Source organism: Mytilus californianus, unplaced genomic scaffold (assembly GCF_021869535.1).
Source record: "Mytilus californianus isolate M0D057914Y unplaced genomic scaffold, xbMytCali1.0.p SCAF_10, whole genome shotgun sequence".
Taxonomy (NCBI): Eukaryota; Metazoa; Mollusca; class Bivalvia; order Mytilida; family Mytilidae; genus Mytilus; species Mytilus californianus.
The window spans coordinates 21,542,549-21,563,159 of NW_026262582.1; the positions used below are offsets into that span (position 1 = coordinate 21,542,549).

Here is a 20,611-nt window from a genome sequence, read left to right on the forward strand (position 1 = left end):
AGGGGCCAGCTGAAGGACGCCTCCGGGTGCGGGAGTTTCTCGCTGCATTGAAGACCCATTGGTGTCCTTCGGCTGTTGTCTGCTCTATGGTCGGGTTGTTGTCTCTTTGACACATTCCCCATTTCCATTCTCAATTTTATTTTTTTTTATATATACCTTTCACACAATCCAATCACTAATTATATTCTCATTTTCTATAGGGAAACAGTCACATAATTCAATGGGAGGAGCCCATAATATTTAACATGTTAACATCTGATTCTAATTTTGTTAAGAAAGTAAACGTTTTTTATTCCAGACAAAAAGAGGAAAATAATTAAATTCATTTGAAATGTAAAAATTCAAAATGCTATGATCCCGGAAACTTGTTCTACTTTTACATTACATAATTATAAATAACTGTCATTGTTTATTTATCTTCCTGGTTTGAAAAGATTACATAATTCTGCTTGAGACATGTGATATGAAAACAGGTTTTGTTTATTTACAAATATTCTGAATCAATTTGTAGTCTTAATTTAGATGCTTTATATTATTTTTATTTTAGCTATCTCTTTTTTTTTTGTAAAGGTAGATAGTAGCGTTTTCGGTCTTTTCATGTGGCGGTGTAAGGATAAATCAGATATATAAATCAGTTCGACGGGTGCCACATGTGGAGCAGGATCTGCTTACCCTTCCGGAGCACCAGCTGAGATCACCCCCAGTTTTTGGTGGGGTTCGTGTTGCTTAGTCTTTAGTTTTCTATGTTGTGTCATCTGTACTATTATTTGTCTGTTTGTCTTTTTATGTTTGGCCATGACGTTGTCAGTTTGTTTTCGATCTATGAGTTTGACTGTCCCTCTGGTATTTTTCGTCCCTCTTTCATATATATAATGTAATTCAAATGTTACCTTTTCTTAAATTTTTGTTTGTTTTTATATACATCATATTTTTTATATATATATATATGACAAAAAGGAAATATTTGATTAATGCTCACAACTATTTATATCTTTCTTCAATAGTTGTCAATATATTTTTGCTTATTTCATTGACTGAATTTAAAGCACTGCATTCATTGAAAAATATGCAATGATAATGGATCAGGGGCATATGTTTGTCCATATAAAAGATGATCATTGAACATGCACAAACCCTAGGGACATCGAATCCATCTAAATATCAGACGCAAGGTGTTACAAGCATAGCTATTATGCAACACATACAATTAGATTGTAGCTACGTGGTGATTGGCAAAACACAGTGGCGTTCTTGTTATGCTACCGACTGAAAAAAAAAAAACAAAAAAAAAACGGAATATTTGACAAGTCAGTCTTATTGCAAATAAGGTCGTTTGAGGGGTCAATATTCGTTACTCAAATTACCAAGGAAATAGTTGTCAACCAGATAGAACTCAAATTATAACAAATAAATTACCTACTCAAAGGACCCCACCAGAGACGTCTGAGATCAAATACGTATCCGCCAAGATAAGTACTGTCATCAAAAACATTCAAATCACATACAATTTAACAAAACGAATTATATATATATTATTTTATATACCATATTTGTGCAAACGTACTATTTGTTGCAATGCAAAATTTACATCCAGTTTTTTCTTTTGGAAAACACAAACAATCGTCCATTAAAAAAAAATGACAAAATACAAATTTTAATTTGCAATTATCTCGAAGTGACTACATCGAATGTTCATTCTGCTTTCTTATAACAGAATTAAACTTTCCAATCATAGTCAATCCATACAAAAAATGGAAGATAATCACAGCAAGAAACAGCGCGTATGGTATTTGTCTGACGGTAACCCAACACAGGAGGAAAGGATTAAGGAATATGATGATTTCTGTTCCACATATGAGCAGGTGAGATTTATATGTATGTCACAAAATCAGATGTGACCTAAATTGTCACTTTCTTTAGACGAATAATGAATACCTACAATATATTGAATACTGACCCAGCAGTCTGACAAAGTTTATGTCACGAGAATGTTCTCAAGGTTAAGTCAGATTTGAGTTAAGTTGTCAATTTTTACACGAATGGTGAATGCCTTCAATATACCAATTACTGACTCAGCACTCTGACAAGTTTTACCTGATTCGTTTAATATTCCTTGTGAGATATAGCTTCATAATGTTTGTGTTTGCGCATTTACTTATGAAGATGATTCTAGAAAAGTGCTTCAAACGCATTTCAGATGTTCAGAAGACATTAAGAGAGGAAAAAGATACTAAAAGGACATTCAAACTCATAAATCGGAAATAAATTGAGGACGCCTTGATAATCATTAAAGTATCATTCATCAGTTCTCAAATTTAGAATTGTGTCTTACATATTATTTTTACAGCGTCAACCTTCATATATTTTAAAAAGAACTGCCTAAAATACTGTTGCCTCATTTTGAGAACAATTCATCAATATTTAGTAATGATTAAAGACTTTACTCCTAAATAGATATACTGACAGCTAATATAAACGCAACATTAATGTTATCCCCCCCCCCCCCCCCCCCCCCCCCCCCCCCCAACCCATTTAATAAATTCAAACGGACAGATCTTCTTTAAATACAGAACATTTCTGCAATTCTGAGAGATTTTCGATTTTTTGGATTTTAAATTTTACAAATTTCAAATTTTCAACTCAAAAATTAAATTTATACATTGTTTGTCAAATTCTATCATAATATTTCGTTTTAGAAAAGGTTATTAACAAAAAATGCAGATTGACAATTTTGCGTGCAATCCATTGTAGTCACATTTGGAAGGACATCCGTCAATTTTAGTTTGAACGCTTTGGAATCAATCGCCAGTTTTTTTTCAACTAAAAAGGTCGATGTATGACAGAACTGTTGAATTCTAATCATGTATCAAATGATTGCAAAATGCATTAGTGTATTGTTATTTAAATCAAACCAAAAAAAAAAACGGCTATGATGGATTGTGCTTATATGGACACATTTTGCTACAAGATTCATATAGAACTGTTCGTGTGTCAATTTTAACATGTTTGTTACAACATAGAGAAAAGTGAACCTTCTGCACTTACATTTCTATACTATAATAGCTCATACCATACATCTTCCTTTCAAATAGAAATAAAATTTCAGAAGTGCACTTTTGGATTTACCTTGACCTTAACCAGATATATAATGAATATTTATTAACCCTTAATATTTGACAGCCAGGGATGTACGACTACATAGAAATATTTGGAGCTATATGACAAAAAAGGGACCTACAAGAATAGATCAATTCACCAGAGGTCAACTTTGTCTATGGGAATTGGAATCTTGGTTTCTTCATGAATTTGTTAACCTATCAACAGTGCATTCTAGAACAAAATAATTGTTTGTTCTCACTTTAGTGTAGTAGCGCTTACTTTGGAGCACTGGCAGAAGTATCGTCAAAGATCTCATTTAATTACATTACTTTTTGGAATTCTAGGAAATAATAAACACGTAGAACATTAGGAGCTATTGGTCAAAAAGGGTGCTAAAAAGAATAGCCAAATTAATCAAAGGTCAACTACGACAAAATATATATCTACTGTTTATTTTAGTGTATGAAACTTTATTTAATAACATGTGATATACGTTATAATTTATTTGGTAGAGCAGGTTTTTACAAATTAAACTATTTGTTATAAACACATTTGAAACGTTTATGTGGTGTTCATGCACAGTTGCTTCATTGCGATACATATCAAAATAATATCACTTCTCTTTATTTTTATAATTTTAGGTACTTGGAGAAGAGGGTTGGCAGAGTCCGTATGTTTGTGCAGAAACAATAGGGTCATATATAACAGAAAACCGAGACAAAGTTGAAATACTTGATTTAGGAGTTGGGACTGGCCTGGTTGGAAAGCGCGTAAGAAAGTTTTATTTCAGCACATCCAAAATGTTCGACCTTACTTAAACCCAAGACAAAATATTCAAGGAATAACTCATCCTAGAACTTAAATATCGAAACTTATTTAACGTGTATCCGAACAACATATAAATTTACACATAGGTGTGAATTCTTGAATAAGTTATTATTTTTATTTCATTGATTTTTAACGTAAAACAAAATGCAAGAAACTATATCTTTCTATATCTATATCTACGCCTTGATAAAATCTATTTTGATATGATGTTTGATGAATGAGATAACAAAATTTGTTTTCATCTTTAAAATTGAGTTTTCAATATGTCAAAAACTCTTAACATTTGTTTGTTACCTGGATTTTTCTATTTCTAATCCATTTGCGAGATTTGAACATCAGGACCCACCGTTGAATTTACACGTGATACCAAATGTTTACAAGTGATCCAAATGAATATAGACCTTTTTAAACTCGGAAAATTAGTATTTAAAGCAAAACATTGTCTTAACAAACGATCTATCATTAACTTGCATGAAGATACTCAACCTATTATTTTCGTGCGGAAAGCACGTTTTTCTGAATTTTTGTCTTAAAGAAACCTCGTAATTGAAAGTTTGGAAAGCTAAAGAAATGAAACGTTTGATAACATAACATCCAGTGAGCCATGATAGCACAGCCGAAACTAGCTTTGAATGAGTCGATTTATTATATTTATTGATTATCAATATATTGACAATTTATTACTCATAATACTCTCATTATATGTATAATTCAAGTTTATTAAGTTATGATGAAGATATTTGCTGTCTTCACGTTGACTTAGAAGATACATTTGCTATGTGTCATTTACTTATATCCGTGCTGGATTCATTTGAAAAGAGAGTGGATGAAATGTCAGTACAAGTACAGTGTTCAGAATGCATCGAAAAATAAATACTTTTTCTGATTTTAACACTTGATATATCAAAACTTTATTTTCTCGATCATCAACAAAATCATTATGTATTTATTACCCTGTTATGTTAAACCAATTTGTTATATCAAATATTTTTAAATTGAAAGATATTCAGAATTTTATCATGTATGTTAAATACAATTAACTAACAATATATAAAGCTTTTTCATTGCAGACAACACTTATGATTATGATTATAGTTTGTATGTATTATCATTATTAAAATAAGGACATGGAACATTTTGAATTATTTTCAGTTACATGAGCTAGGGTTCCGTACTTTTGATGGAATTGATCCATCACAAGGCATGTTGACTCTGGCGAAACAGAAGGACATATATCGCAACCTTTACTGTCAACTGTTTACATCGGAGCCTACAAACATTAAAGAAGGTAAGCTCTATTAAAAAAGACACGAGTTAAGGACTGGTATTTAGTTATTTTGGCCAATGAAGTATTGTCAGAAATGTATAGGTGAATCTGCAAAAATAACTGAAAAGATGAAGGTATATGTTGGGGCTTATTCGTCCCTGTCACCTCAACTTACTAGTATATGATACTTTTAGTACATGTTCCATTATAATACACATTTATGAAGCATTAGAAGGATGTAAAAAAAATGTTAATAGATAAACTCATCACAGATAACAGGAATACAAATTTCTTCGCCAGATACATCTATGACGCTCGAATCAAAAAAATGAAAAAGAGACCAAACAAAGTTCGAAGTTGAAGAGCATTACGGACCTTAGATTCCAAATTTTTTTGCCAAATACAGCTGAGGTAATCTATTCCAATCATTGTCCAAGTCTTCAAGACACAATTTAACCGTGCCATCATTCAGTTCTTGTCGTACGCGATTTTATTCAATGGTTTGTAAAACTAAAATTATATAATTTTGGCGAATTATAACATAAAGCATACGTACCACAGACAGTAACTATTGCCATTGATTAGATAAACACAAATGAAATTACTTGTAAAATATCCTTTTTGGCGACAGTTGGGTGCTCACTATTTCTTGGATTTTAATGATAAGAAGGATTTGGTTATCGTAGACACTCTGCATTACCTGTAGGCTAGCGTAAATTATTCTAACGTCCAAATTACAGGGCGCATTTTGTAAGAATAATATTGAATAATTACATGCTGTCATGCTTTTATTTGTTAATTTAAGATAGTTCTGATTAAACCATTTTACATTGTTAAAAACAAATTATGTGCCCTTGTTTTTTTCCCTACAACACCCTGATGATTCCAGCCACAGTGGCGGTCCATACTACAACTTTTTTTTCCATGCACCCTCCATAATAAATATTTTATTATGAAACTTATATTGTATAAAATACATGTGTTTAATTTAAGTACTGAGGAAAATATATAGAGATCAATTGACTGTTTTAGATCGTCGATTATCGTGTATCGTAATAGTTAGCAAAGGGAGGCTGATTAAATATCTCAAATGAAACATTTTAATTTATCAACAATTCTTTTTTTATTATATACCGAAACAAAAAAATTGGTAATCACATCACTTTAAAATACTGCTTTGATCATTAAGTGAATGAATATTTCGTCACATGGGTGTATACAATTTAGCATTATAGAGTTTTCGTGACACATGATATGTAGCGAAATTTTGCAATCCTATTGACTATGAAAATTCTTGATGAGTTATTTGCAATTACAAGTCAAATAATCAAGATGATGTGTAGGTTCACAATATAAGAGAGATGCTAAAGATACCAAATGAACGTTCAAACTCATAAGTCGAAAATAAACTGACAACGACATGGTTAAAAAGAAAAAAGACTAAGAGACAAACAATTGTCACAGTTCGATGCATAGTGACTGTTTTACGTAACGAGATCATGAGAACAATTAAAATATACCGCAGAATCAGTTTTTTTGGGGACTAATAAAAAAATTTCCTTGATTTGTAAAAGAAAAAAAAATACAAAAACGGCGAAGGAGGTTGAACTAAAAGTTTATCACGGTTGGTTAAATGGTCGTTAATCTTATATAATTCTTATCTGATTTGCATATTAGAGAATACGTTGATATGATTGGTTGAGAGAACTTCCGGTAGTTGTTCTTGACGTTGTTTATTTTTCGATAGACGACGTTGACCGAACTTCTTTTCGTAACCAATGTAAACAAGATGGTGGCGATAATGAACCAATCCGAATCGACGTTAACAAAATTTATTTTCGATTCGCGTTAATAGGTCTTAATAGTTAAATTAAATAATAAACACAAAACATTCGTTTGAATGATAATAAGAGTTTTTGTAGTTTATTTCTAACCAGATTGCAAATTTCATGGAGTACATATTTTTGCGTTAACCAACAAATATATTCATGCGCAACTTGAGGCCTATTCAATGACAAAAATGTACAATTTACGTGTGATAGAGGTTACGTGTGTGGAAAAATAAATTCCTTATCTCCAATTTTAAAGAATTATAAGGATTAAACACCTTTTTAAAGGAATTTATTGGTGTATAAACTGTACCAAGTCACTTACAAACATATCATAAAAGTCCTTCGGACTTTCATTTGTTTGTGAGCGAATTGGACGAGTTTATACACCAATAAATTCCTTTAAAAAGGCGTTTAATCCTATATTATTTACTCTCCATTTGAGGTGTTATGAAAATGGCTACATTTAAAAAAACGCAATCTTTCATTTCAATATTTTAATTTATTTGTATCCCATTCACAGTAACAGCATATCCTATCCTTGATCGTTGTATGTTCAGAATTCATTTACGAGATTTATACATCGGATTAAAAATTATTTCTGCTAATTATTTTTTTATTTCTTTTGGGGAATGAATATCACATTGGACAAACCATAATATACATCTCTTCGTTTGTATTTTTAATAAGAACTTATCCTTAAATTAACAAAAACAACAATAAATAATATCATTCATTAAACTTGTATTTGTAAATAAAGGCAACAGTAGTATACCGCTGTTCGAAACTCATAAATCGATAGAGATAAAAACAAATCTGGGTTACAAACTAAAACTTAGTTGCTTTCTAAGATAAATTGCATTATTTGTTTGATTCTACAGGTAGTTATGATGCCATTTGTACTTCGGGTGCTTTTGGAAAAGGTGACATACCAGAAGACTCCGTGTACGAAATGATAAGACTTGGAAAACCAGGTAAAATGTGAACAAAGAAGAGGCGGAACATTCGAACTCATAAGTCGAAAACAAACTAACAACATTATGCCAAAAAAAAACAAAAAACAAAAAACAAACAACAGTAAACAAATTATAACTTAGAAAACTAAAGACTGCACAACACAAATCCAACCAAAAACTTGGTGGGGGTATCAGTGTTCCGGAAGTTCAATATAACTTAAAGAACAGCGTTTATCTATTCTTTCCCTATAATCGGGCTAAAATGTAAGAAAAATTACATAAATAATCATTATGCGTTTCCTTTAATCCAATGAGGAGACTTATAAACACACGATCAAGAGGGGCGAAAGATACCAAAGGGACAATCAAACTTTTAAGTCGAAAATAAACTGACAATTGCATGGCAATTAAAAAAAGAAAAAAAACCCAAAAAACAAAAGTAAACAAAACACAACATAAAACACAAAAGACTGAGCAACACGAACCCCACTTTAGAAGATACTATGTACCAACGACGTGTATCTATTTACTCCATAAGTGTATATGCATAATGTATCATTGTCAAATTACGGTACTGATTCCTTCAGGTTAGCTGTTATTTGTAGGTTATTATTTATTTTCTCCGATCTGTACTGTTTGTCTTCAGTGCTTTTGTTAGTTGCTTTTAAGTGTTTTGTGTCGGTATGATGATTCAATACCTCTTCAACTGTTTTTTATGATATGTTTTTATGTTATGCTGTTACACCACTTTTCAAGGTCAGGGGAAGGATTTGGCGCCCGCAAATATTTAAAACCTAGCCATATTCTGTATGTGCCTGTTTCAAGACAAAAACCTGCAATGCCGTGGTTGTCTTTTCTTGCTGTTTATGATATTTGTTTTTGTTTATGCATGAATAAGGCCGTTAGTTTTCTCGTTTGAATAGTTTTACAATTGACATGTCGGAGCCTTTAATAGCTTTCTATTAGGTATGTTTTTTGCTAATTTTTGAAAGCCGCACGGTGACATACACAGTTGTTAACTATTATATCAATTGGTGTCTGGTAGTGAGCTGTCTCATTTGCGATCCTACCACATTTTCTAATTTATATAACATGTATAAGTTTAAAAATTTTGAAACAAATATCACTAAACGTGAGTTCATTTTGCCGGAAAACATAGCATTCTTGAGATATCCTTTGTTACATTCAGTTATAAATCAATTTTTTTTTCTGGCAAAGGTTGACCTACGTTTGTTTGGCTTTTCTTTTGGTTCCTTTCAGTATATAGCGCCTCACGTATTCAAGTAATTATATACCTTTTTCTTTTGGGGGGGGGGGGGGGGGGGGGGGGGGGGGGGAGTTTGAGCATTCAATTTGAAAGTTAAAAAAAAATAAAATCTTTCAGACGCATTAAATTTATTTAATCTTTTCGTTATTTTCAGATTGGGTGAACTATAAAAAGGCATTATATCAATTTATGTATTTTGTAGATTAATGTAATTATTATTTATATATTGAAATCTATTTCAGGTTGTATTATATGTTTTGTTTGGAGAACAGTAGCGTTTGAGTTGTTATTGCCTTTATTAGAAACATTGGAGAAGAATAAACTACCAAAGAAAGAAGAAATTACAGAAACACAAAAATATCGGAAAAATGTTCCGGCTCTCATTATTGTGTACCGAATCATTAAAGACTAATTGAACATTTTCCCTTTTGTTCAGATCAGTAGACTTCTTATATTAGTTATTACCCTTAAAAGCCAAGATCTACAAATCAGTCAACATTTCCGAAATTGTAGGCCAATTCTATAAGGAGTTTTTGTTCTTACATATGGGTATGACCGTTTTTTCTCCGACTCTTCCCTCTTATCTAAAAAACAATAATAGATCTACATACTTTAAATCGCGCAAATGATCACTAAGACAAGAATCCATCCTATTACCTTGAAAATAATAAAAGATAAAGAGACTCTAAAAAAAGGAAATAGCATCAACCGTACAAGATGGAAAATACTTTCAATATGTATAAAACTGCCGGCCGACTCCCTATATGGGTTATTATCCCTAAATGACAATTTTTACAATTTGTTCCATATTTGAACAGAACTGTAGAATATTTTTTTTCTTCAAAAAATTCCTGCACCAAATAATATTTCTGAACGACTAGAAAAAGAACTGTCATGTTGTTTGTTTTTGGTTCATATATTTTATGGACTTTTTCTCTTTTAATTTGCAGTAAGATAAGATTAACAAGAGGAGGTCTTCGTAATGAAGACTATTCTATTCTCCAACGTTGAAAAGGCACATATATCAAAGTGAGCTATATATGCTAGTTCGAGCCTTTAGTTTTATTTAAAGCTTAATTGGAAGGACAGTGCCATTTTTATTGGTATTGTTTTTATCAGAAACATAGAAAAAGAAGATACAACTGAACGTAGAAGAAATTATATACAGAAAAATGCTAATATCTGAGTAACGTTGGTCCGTTAACAATGCTACTTTGTTATTCACTATTTGGTCTTCCGTTCGTAATTTGTTATTCGAGATTCGATATCCAACATACTGCTAGAAGTCTGTTCAATATTCAAATTGTTCTAAGTTAAAAGTAATAAGATCACAATTTTCTTTTTCAAATTTATATATTTGTATCTATAGAATGCAATCTCAGATGTAAAGTTTGATTCAGGATATTTACAATATTCAAAAATGAACGAACAGCATGGTAACATATAAAATATAAGTATATAGATATAGCTAGGGAAAACCCAAAACAGACATTTTCGAAACTTTGGCTCCGATATGTACGGATGACTCAAAATATTCAAAATATATAGCAAAAGTTTACCGAAGACCGCATACATGAGATGAGACCTTCTTGTTCTTTCAATGTCAACGATGTTTGGCTAACAATAAGACTAGGTATAGGTACAGATACTATCAAAATAATTTCCCTAAACCATTTCATCATTTATATGTAAGGAGGGCTTTAAACTTCGTGACGTTTGGTCGACAAAGGAAGTCTATCTAACGCACCCAGACCCTTTTCGACAATGTTTTTTTAACCTTTGTATTGTAATGGGCACTTTAAGTCCTCTGTGCTTGTCGAAAATAAAGTTTTAAGAGATACATTGTATCCTATTGATAGTATTACTATCTATGTCTAACCTAGCTGTTACCCAAATTTTAAAGACATTGAATGATTAGTAAGGTATAACTGTAATTTAAGCGGTACCAGGTAGTAATGCAATAAGTTTTGAATATCCAACCGTCATTTTAGCCCTCCATGCATATTGAAAACAAAACATTTCTATAAATTATTCTTAACAGATGCACATGATAACTTACTCTGTACTAAATTTTATGACAATTTTTATCGGTTAAGATACAGATAGAATCACATTATATGTAAGGGGTTATTATTTAGGACAACGAGACATTACGATTTTCTGTAGGAGTCAGAAAAAGATTTCTATCGTTTTCTCATCATATCTACTTTTTTAACATGGTTATCATTTAAAGAATCCTTTCAAATTTTAAGGTTTTGTTATTTCTACTGCGAAGTTTTGAAGTTTTGAATATCGAATCAGCTGCTAACGGCCGGTTGGATATATTTTTGCTACATCCACATCGTTTGGACTTTGGTGATTAGGAGGCCTAGTGGCAATCTCTTATTTCAAGAATTTTTTTTTCAATGACAGATGACGTCAATGAATGCAGTTCTTATATCCTGTTCTTCTGACACCATCAAAAAGGTATTAAGCAAAGAATTATTGATTGCCATGAGCAATAAAACCAGTAGTAGAGCTTAACCTGCTTACTTTTTTTTATGTCATTTGTTAAAGTTAACCTTTAGATACGCTTGATTTTGTTGTGCTGCAATATTTGTTTACGATTTTATCCGGAATTATCTTTTGTACCGTTCGTCATTAAACAATGTTTTTTTTTTTTGCAAACATCAACATCCAGTGACGTTTAATGGACAGAAAATTTACTCATCCTGATATTTAAAAAGTTTCCGATGTATAATTAGAAGACAAGAAACACCGAACAGTTCACTATTGAATGATCTGTAATTACTACATACATTTATGGAAAATGTATATATAAAGTTTACCAGAATTTGCAGCCAATAACAAAAGTTGAGCAATAACTGCAACTTGTTTGAAGCTTCTGAATTAGTTCCTGGATTTTAGTGGGGGTAGTTTTTCTTTAGTTTCATTATGTGGACTGTTTTATGTCAATTACTTTATTTTATTTTTGTCTTGGTGTTTTAGTGTTTATTTTTTCGATTTTCCTTCTCATTGTGTTCTATAATGTATCATTTCATGTTTGGCTTTTAAATATTTGAGAGGAATAGAACAAACTTAGTTCCTATTTCCTTATAATTATGGATTATTTGTAATATTATTGATATCTGAAAATATGGAATTTGAAGTTAAGCTTAATATTCCGTATTTCTATTGAATTATCTCCTGCATAGTAGCTACATTTGTAAGCATTACAATGAAACTTACAAATTGAATAATGTGTTATTGAAGTAAAACGTAGGATCTACTTTAAAATAAAGGGATGTTTCTCCATCGTGCATACATTGTACGTTTAGATAAAGCTGTTTATTCGAGTTAAGCTTTACCGTTGGTATCATTTAGTTATATCAGCTTGTCAACACTTGCTAATTTATCAGCTTAGAAGATAACTGACGATATATTTATTTTCGAAATGCGCAACTGTACAGTATGATTGGTGCCGTTCAGTGTTGTTGAATTCACTCTGAGTCAACAGTTTAAAAGATATATATATATATATGTACATGAACATGTAAGATGGCGCCTGTTGTTATACAGTACCGAATAAACAATGTTTGCAATCACCATACAGTACTCTAATAATCGTCATTAAAATGGTACCCTCTCAACACATTTATAATCTGAAACTTAAGAGAGTTGTTTTGATATCTTCTTCTTAAGTTGCGCTTGTAACATCAACAACTAATAATGAAATAGCAATTGTTCCAGAAAAAGATACGAGTATTTGCTACAATAAAAGATAGATCTAAGTACTATATGATCAAAATGGACCTAAAAGGAAAAGCTTATTATTTCTACGGCCAACTTTGCCTGACGGATTTGGAACCTTTCAGTTAGAGTTTTTAGTATTTGTATAATTTATCAACAAGGAGTTAAAAAACAAATCCCAAGTAAGGAAACCCGTCAATAGTTGTCTTCATTTATAATGTTTTCTATTTGTTGCAGGTGAAATATCTTTACAGTTATCCACTACTTTGTTAAACCTGGAACGAATCAAAGGTTAACACAACCGTCAACGCACCTGCCACGGGCTGGGTTCGAACTCACAACCTCAATAATGACAGGCGAGTTATAAAGTAGATACAGGGAATAAACTACTTAGACCACTCGCACACCGAGGCCCTAGATAGAAGGATTAAGGGTCAATAAGCACTGATGTTTGGTACAATAAGTATTTCTTTATATATATATATATATATATATAAACGCCTAAAAAGTGTACACAACAACACCAATAACAAAAAAAGGAACTATAAATGTAATTATTTATAAATATTTCGGATAACAGATATCCTTCATCAGTAAATATGATTGTGATGTTGAATGAATCATATATCAGTCTACTTAAATTAAACTATAACAATCTTGAAATGTATACAATAAAAAAGTCAAACCGAACATCAGGTAAGACGCTTGCACAATTCTAAATATGTGTTAAACACGACATTGGTTTTATGACTAATTACAGCAGAGAGTTCAAATATATGCTTTAAAAAAAAATAATAAGGTGCGATATGAACTAGCACAATTCTAAAGCTTTAACGGTGACGACAGTTATGATGTTACAAGAACGATTGCGTCAATAAGAATTACAAATAAACAGCACTGAACGATCTAAATTTGTAAATATTTCAAATTTGACAACGGTAGAGTAGTTAAAAAAAAAAAAGTAAAATCACAAAAATACTGAACTACGAGGAAAATTCAATCGGAAAGTCCCTAATCACATGGCAAAATCAAATGACAAAACACATCAAACGAATGGACAACAACTGTCATATTCCTGACTTGGTACAGGCATTTTCAAATGTAGAAAATGGTGGATTGAACCTGGTTTTATAGCGCTAAACCTCTCACTTGTACGACAGTCTTATCAAATTCCGTTATATTTACAACGATGCGTGAACAAAACAGACATTATAAATAAAATAGTCAAAATATGGGTACAGCAGTCATCACTGTGTTACAATATCAAAACAAACAATTATTTACAAAAAAGAACAAAAGCATCTAACAAATTAAAAACCACATTCATTGCTTCGCGTGTCTGACGTCAGAAAATGTAAACGTCACATAAGAAGAAATGTTGTCATTCAATGTTTATTCAAAACAATTTTATAATTTCACATGTGGAATGTTGGTTTACAGGGTTAAAAAATCAAAAGTTATGTTAGAATTAATTTCAGAAATAGACCGAGATTTAAAATTGTCCAGAAGTTCTTTAGAATATTTAAGAATCCACATATGGTTAATACCACTACGGGAGTAAAATAAATTTGTCGTTTGTCGTTCAAAGTATTTTCAAATTTATAATAGAACAATAACATAATGACATATAATAGAACAATAACATAATGACGGGATCTTTTAAAGTACAGAGTCACGTTATAAGAACCACAGAATCACAAAAAGTCGCATATACAAAACACACCAGCAAAAATGAAAGATAATACAAACACATTGACGGGATGTATAAGTACCTAGCCACGTCAAATGGATATCACAGAAAACAAACCAAACAGTAAAAGTAATATTAATAATAGAACAAAGACAAATGAAAGAACAATATTACACGTTATTAAGATGATAAACAACGTCAGTATGCAGAATCTATACTTCAAGACCATCATGTATTATTTGTGAAGTTGATACGGAATATTTATCAACAAGGTCTTGGTACCTTCCGATGAACTTTTTTAGAAAAAGGACGAGACGTTCTTTGGCATACCCCTGGTTCATCAACTTTCTGCTCAGACACTGGTGACGTTTTACAAAGTCTGAGTAGGAGCTGCAAGCTCTTGAATATCGAATAAGTTGGGAAATTTATATCCCATATGCAGGTGAAGTTTGTATATTGCTACTAAGGTGGGGGAAATTTATAATTTTAAAATTAAAATCGTCTCGTTTGTCATAGATTCTGGTACTGAGATGACTGTGTATGTCAAATTCGAGATATAAGTCTAAAAATGAGGCGGAGGAAGCCGTGTCTGTTGTTTCTTTAATTTCTAGTTCTGGGGGATATATTAATGGAACCCAATCAGAAAAGTTCGGGTTGTTACAACAGAGTCTGCGTATTTAAACATCGCAAACAAACGGCCGTTAAAATATGATAATAAATTTTGACTAAGGTTAACTAGTTGAACGTGGCTTGGCACTTTTACATCCTTCAAAAAATTAAGCAATTTAAATTGGTATATTCAACAGATTTTAGAGATGAGTAAAGTAAAGAAATAGAAACAGAAACTGTAATAATAAGTAATATAACCCAAATGTGAAGCACTGCATGGAGTCGAACTACATCTTTTCATTTATCCCATTTGGTGCCAAAGTTGTTAATTTTCTTATCCAAAATCTTTCCCGAGTGAGTCTATCCTCCCTAGACCAAGCAGAGTTGTGGTCAATAATTGTAATGGTCAATCGATTGAGATCTGCCTTAGTGTGGCCAGGGGATCTCAAATGTCGACTGAGAGGAAGGACTGGCTTGCATTGGTAGTCGCTACGATGACCTTTCATTCGTTTGTGAAACGACTGTTCTGACTCGCCAACATACTGTTTACCACATTTACACTGTAGGAGATACACAACATTTGTAGTCTTGCAATTAACATTGCAAAATATGGTGTATTCTGTACCAGTGGAGTGACTGTTAAAAGTCTGGGTAACCAGTATTTGTTTGCAAGTCAGACATCGTTTGTTCCCGCAACCCTTGCAAGAGCCCACAGACGAAGAGCCTGCTTGAGAGGATAAATCAGCTCTCACCAGCAAGTCTTTAAGGCTTTTGGGCCTACGGAAAGCCAGTACAGGTGGCTCGGGAAAGATCTTGGATAGTTTAGGATGTTTTTCGATTTCTTTCCAATTTTCGCGGATTAGGTGAGATAAGTTGTCAAATTTTGGATCGTTCAGTGCTGTTTATTTGGAATTCTTATTGACGCAATCGTTCTTGTAACATCATAACTGTCGTCACCGTTAAAGCTTTAGAATTGTGCTAGTTCATATCGCATATTATTATTTTTATTTGAAACATATATTTGAACTCTCTGCTGTAATTAGTCATATAACCTATGTCGTGTTTAACACATATTTAGAATTGTGCAAGCGTCTTACCTGATGTTCGGTTTGACTTTTTTATTGTATAAATTTCAAGATTGTTATAGTTTAATTTAAGTAGACTGATATATGATTCATTCAACATCACAATCATATTTACTGATGAAGGATATCTGTTATCCGAAATATTTATAAATAATTACATTTATAGTTCCTTTTTTTTGTTATTGGTGTTGTTGTGTACACTTTTTAGGCGTTTATATAATTTATTTATTGTGTACATGTATCGTTACTCGTAACGATCCAGCGCCCTCAGGGGAAAAATCGTTGACTATTATTCAGACGTTTTATATACCGCAATTTGGAAAAATCGTTGACTATTATTCAGACGTTTTATAAAACCGCAATTTTTATACGAGTGCATGCAAAATAAATTTCTTGGTAGAGGGGTCTAAATACAGCACAAACAACATTTCCCAAAAGACCAAAAAAGTGAAAAAGTATATTTAAACAAAACGCATTTGACTAACAGGTCGAACAACGGATGTTCTTAAACCCTGCTGACTGCCTTTGGCGATTGCCAACTAAACAGATCACAAGATGTAACAAAATGGATCTTTATTTAATTTATTGATTCAATAATATCAAACATAACACAATAAACTTGCGGAAAAAATGGTATACCGCAAACATGAGGTGCAAAAATTTGTACACCATATCCGGATTTCGACAATAAATGTCTCTTCAGTGATGTTAGGAATCGAAAAGGTATTTGGAAGGCCAAATAATTTACCTCAATTTTGGATAGACTCTTGACTTTTAAAGAGTCGAAATAGGATGAACGGATCATAAAAACCCGAAGGCAAATATAATACAATTCTAAACCAAAAAATATAAATAAGTCTAAATTGAAAACAACGTTCAAACCTATGATTGAGTTGGATAAAAACCGCAATTTTTATACGTGTGCATGCAAAACAAGTTTCTTGGTAGAGGGGTCTTAATACGGCACAAACAACATTTCGCAAAAGACCAAAACAGTGAAAAAGTATATTTAAACAAAACGCATTTGACTAACAGGTCGAACAACGGATGTTCTTAAACCCTGCTGACTGTCATTGGCGATTGCCAAATAAACGGATCACAAGATGTAACAAAATGGATCTTTATATAATTTATTAATTCAATAATATCAAACAGAAAACAATAAACTTGCGGAAAAGATGGTATACCGCAAACATGAGGTGCAAACATTTGTACACCATATCCGGATTTCGACAATTAATGTCTCTTCAGTGATGTTAGGAATCGAAAAGGTATTTGGAAGGCCAATTAATGTACCTCAATTTAGGATAGACTCTTGAATTTTAAAGAGTCGAAATAGGATGAACGGATCATGAAACCCCGAAGGCAAATATAATACAAGCCCAAACGTAAAAATATAAATAAGTCTAAATTGAAAACAACGTTCAACCTATGATTGCGTTGGATAAAAACCGCAATTTTTATACGTGTGCATGCAAAACAAATTTCTTGGTAGAGGGGTCTAAATACAGCGCAAACAACATTTCCCAAAAGACCAAAAAAGTGTAAAAGTATATTTAAACAAAACGCATTTGACTAACAGGTCGAACAACGGATGTTCTTAAACCCTGCTGACTGTCATTGGCGATTGCCAAATAAACGGATCACAAGATGTAACAAAATGGATCTTTATATAATTTATTAATTCAATAATATCAAACAGAAAACAATAAACTTGCGGAAAAGATGGTATACCGCAAACATGAGGTGCAAACATTTGTACACCATATCCGGATTTCGACAATTAATGTCTCTTCAGTGATGTTAGGAATCGAAAAGGTATTTGGAAGGCCAATTAATGTACCTCAATTTAGGATAGACTCTTGAATTTTAAAGAGTCGAAATAGGATGAACGGATCATGAAACCCCGAAGGCAAATATAATACAAGCCCAAACGTAAAAATATAAATAAGTCTAAATTGAAAACAACGTTCAACCTATGATTGCGTTGGATAAAAACCGCAATTTTTATACGTGTGCATGCAAAACAAATTTCTTGGTAGAGGGGTCTAAATACAGCGCAAACAACATTTCCCAAAAGACCAAAAAAGTGTAAAAGTATATTTAAACAAAACGCATTTGACTAACAGGTCGAACAACGGATGTTCTTAAACCCTGCTGACTGTCATTGGCGATTGCCAAATAAACGGATCACAAGATGTAACAAAATGGATCTTTATTTAATTTATTAATTCAATAATATCAAACAGAAAACAATAAACTTGCGGAAAAGATGGTATACCGCAAACATGAGGTGCAAACATTTGTACACCATATCCGGATTTCGACAATTAATGTCTCTTCAGTGATGTTAGGAATCGAAAAGGTATTTGGAAGGCCAATTAATGTACCTCAATTTAGGATAGACTCTTGAATTTTAAAGAGTCGAAATAGGATGAACGGATCATAAAACCCCGAGGGCAAATATAATACAAGCCCAAACGTAAAAATATAAATAAGTCTAAATTGAAAACAACGTTCAACCTATGATTGCGTTGGATAAAAACCGCAATTTTTATACGTGTGCATGCAAAACAAATTTCTTGGTAGAGGGGTCTAAATACAGCGCAAACAACATTTCCCAAAAGACCAAAAAAGTGTAAAAGTATATTTAAACAAAACGCATTTGACTAACAGGTCGAACAACGGATGTTCTTAAACCCTGCTGACTGTCATTGGCGATTGCCAAATAAACGGATCACAAGATGTAACAAAATGGATCTTTATTTAATTTATTAATTCAATAATATCTAACAGAAAACAATAAACTTGCGGAAAAGATGGTATACCGCAAACATGAGGTGCAAAAATTTGTACACCATATCCGGATTTCGACAATTAATGTCTCTTCAGTGATGTTAGGAATCGAAAAGGTATTTGGAAGGCCAAATAATTTACCTCAATTTAGGATAGACTCTTGAATTTTAAAGAGTCGAAATAGGATGAACGGATCATAAAAACCCGAAGGCAAATATAATAAAAGACTAAACGAAAAAATATAAATAATTCTAAATTGAAAACAACGTTCAAACCTATGATTGCGTTGGATAAAAACCGCAATTTTTATACGAGTGCATGCAAAACAAATTTCTTGGTAGAGGGGTCTAAATACAGCACAAACAACATTTCGCAAAAGACCAAAAAAGTGAAAAAGTATATTTAAACAAAACGCATTTGACTAACAGGTCGAACAACGGATGTTTTTAAACCCTGCTGACTGCCATTGGCAATTGCCAAATAAACGAATAACAAGATGTAACAAAATGGAGCTTTATTTAATTTATTAATTCAATAATTTCAAACAGAAAACAATAAACTTGCGGAAAAGATGGTATGCCGCAAACATGAGGTGCAAAAATTTGTACACCATATCCGGATTTCGACAATAAATGTCTCTTCAGTGGTGTTAGGAATCGAAAAGGTATTTGGAAGGCCAAATAATTTACCTCAATTTAGGATAGACTCTTGAATTTTAAAGAGTCGAAATAGGATGAACGGATCATAAAAACCCGAAGGCAAATATAATACAAGCCCAAACGAAAAAATATAAATAAGTCTAAATTGAAAACAACGTTCAAACCTTTGATTGCGTTGGATAAAAACCGCTATTTGAATACGTGTGCATGCAAAACAAATTTCTTGGTAGAGGGGTCTAAATACAGCACAAACAACATTTCCCAAAAGACCAAAAAAGTGTAAAAGTATATTTAAACAAAACGCATTTGACTAACAGGTCGAACAACGGATGTTCTTAAACCCTGCTGACTGTCATTGGCGATTGCCAAATAAACGGATCACAAGATGTAACAAAATGGATCTTTATTTAATTTATTAATTCAATAATATCAAACAGAAAACAATAAACTTGCGGAAAAGATGGTATACCGCAAACATGAGGTGCAAACATTTGTACACCATATCCGGATTTCGACAATTAATGTCTCTTCAGTGATGTTAGGAATCGAAAAGGTATTTGGAAGGCCAATTAATGTACCTCAATTTAGGATAGACTCTTGAATTTTAAAGAGTCGAAATAGGATGAACGGATCATAAAACCCCGAGGGCAAATATAATACAAGCCCAAACGTAAAAATATAAATAAGTCTAAATTGAAAACAACGTTCAACCTATGATTGCGTTGGATAAAAACCGCAATTTTTATACGTGTGCATGCAAAACAAATTTCTTGGTAGAGGGGTCTAAATACAGCGCA

General features: G+C 32.2%; 1 protein-coding gene across 2 annotated transcripts; it reads left to right on the forward strand.

Moving 5' to 3' along the window:
- The first annotated feature begins 412 nt into the window (after window positions 1-412).
- On the forward strand, window positions 413-9,668 carry LOC127717767 (uncharacterized). Of its 2 annotated transcripts, none has more exons than XM_052223562.1 (6): window positions 413-473; window positions 1,715-1,862; window positions 3,741-3,869; window positions 5,080-5,215; window positions 7,905-7,997; window positions 9,489-9,668. In XM_052223562.1, the coding sequence occupies exons 2-6, from the start codon at window positions 1,752-1,754 to the stop codon at window positions 9,656-9,658; spliced, it is 639 nt and encodes a 212-aa protein (XP_052079522.1). In that variant the 5' UTR covers window positions 413-473; window positions 1,715-1,751; the 3' UTR covers window positions 9,659-9,668. The 2 variants fall into 2 exon arrangements, with proteins under 2 accessions (XP_052079522.1, XP_052079523.1); XM_052223563.1 differs by having other exon boundaries at window positions 423-473; window positions 1,736-1,862.
- The last annotated feature ends 10,943 nt before the right edge of the window (window positions 9,669-20,611 follow it).

Coding starts and splice junctions, on each gene's coding strand:
- LOC127717767 (XM_052223562.1), top strand. CDS start 1,752: ATGGAAGATAATCACAGCAAGAAACAGCGCGTATGGTATTTGTCTGAC. Junction 5,216..7,904: donor GCCTACAAACATTAAAGAAG/GTAAGCTCTATT, acceptor TTGATTCTACAG/GTAGTTATGATGCCATTTGT. Junction 7,998..9,488: donor GATAAGACTTGGAAAACCAG/GTAAAATGTGAA, acceptor AATCTATTTCAG/GTTGTATTATATGTTTTGTT.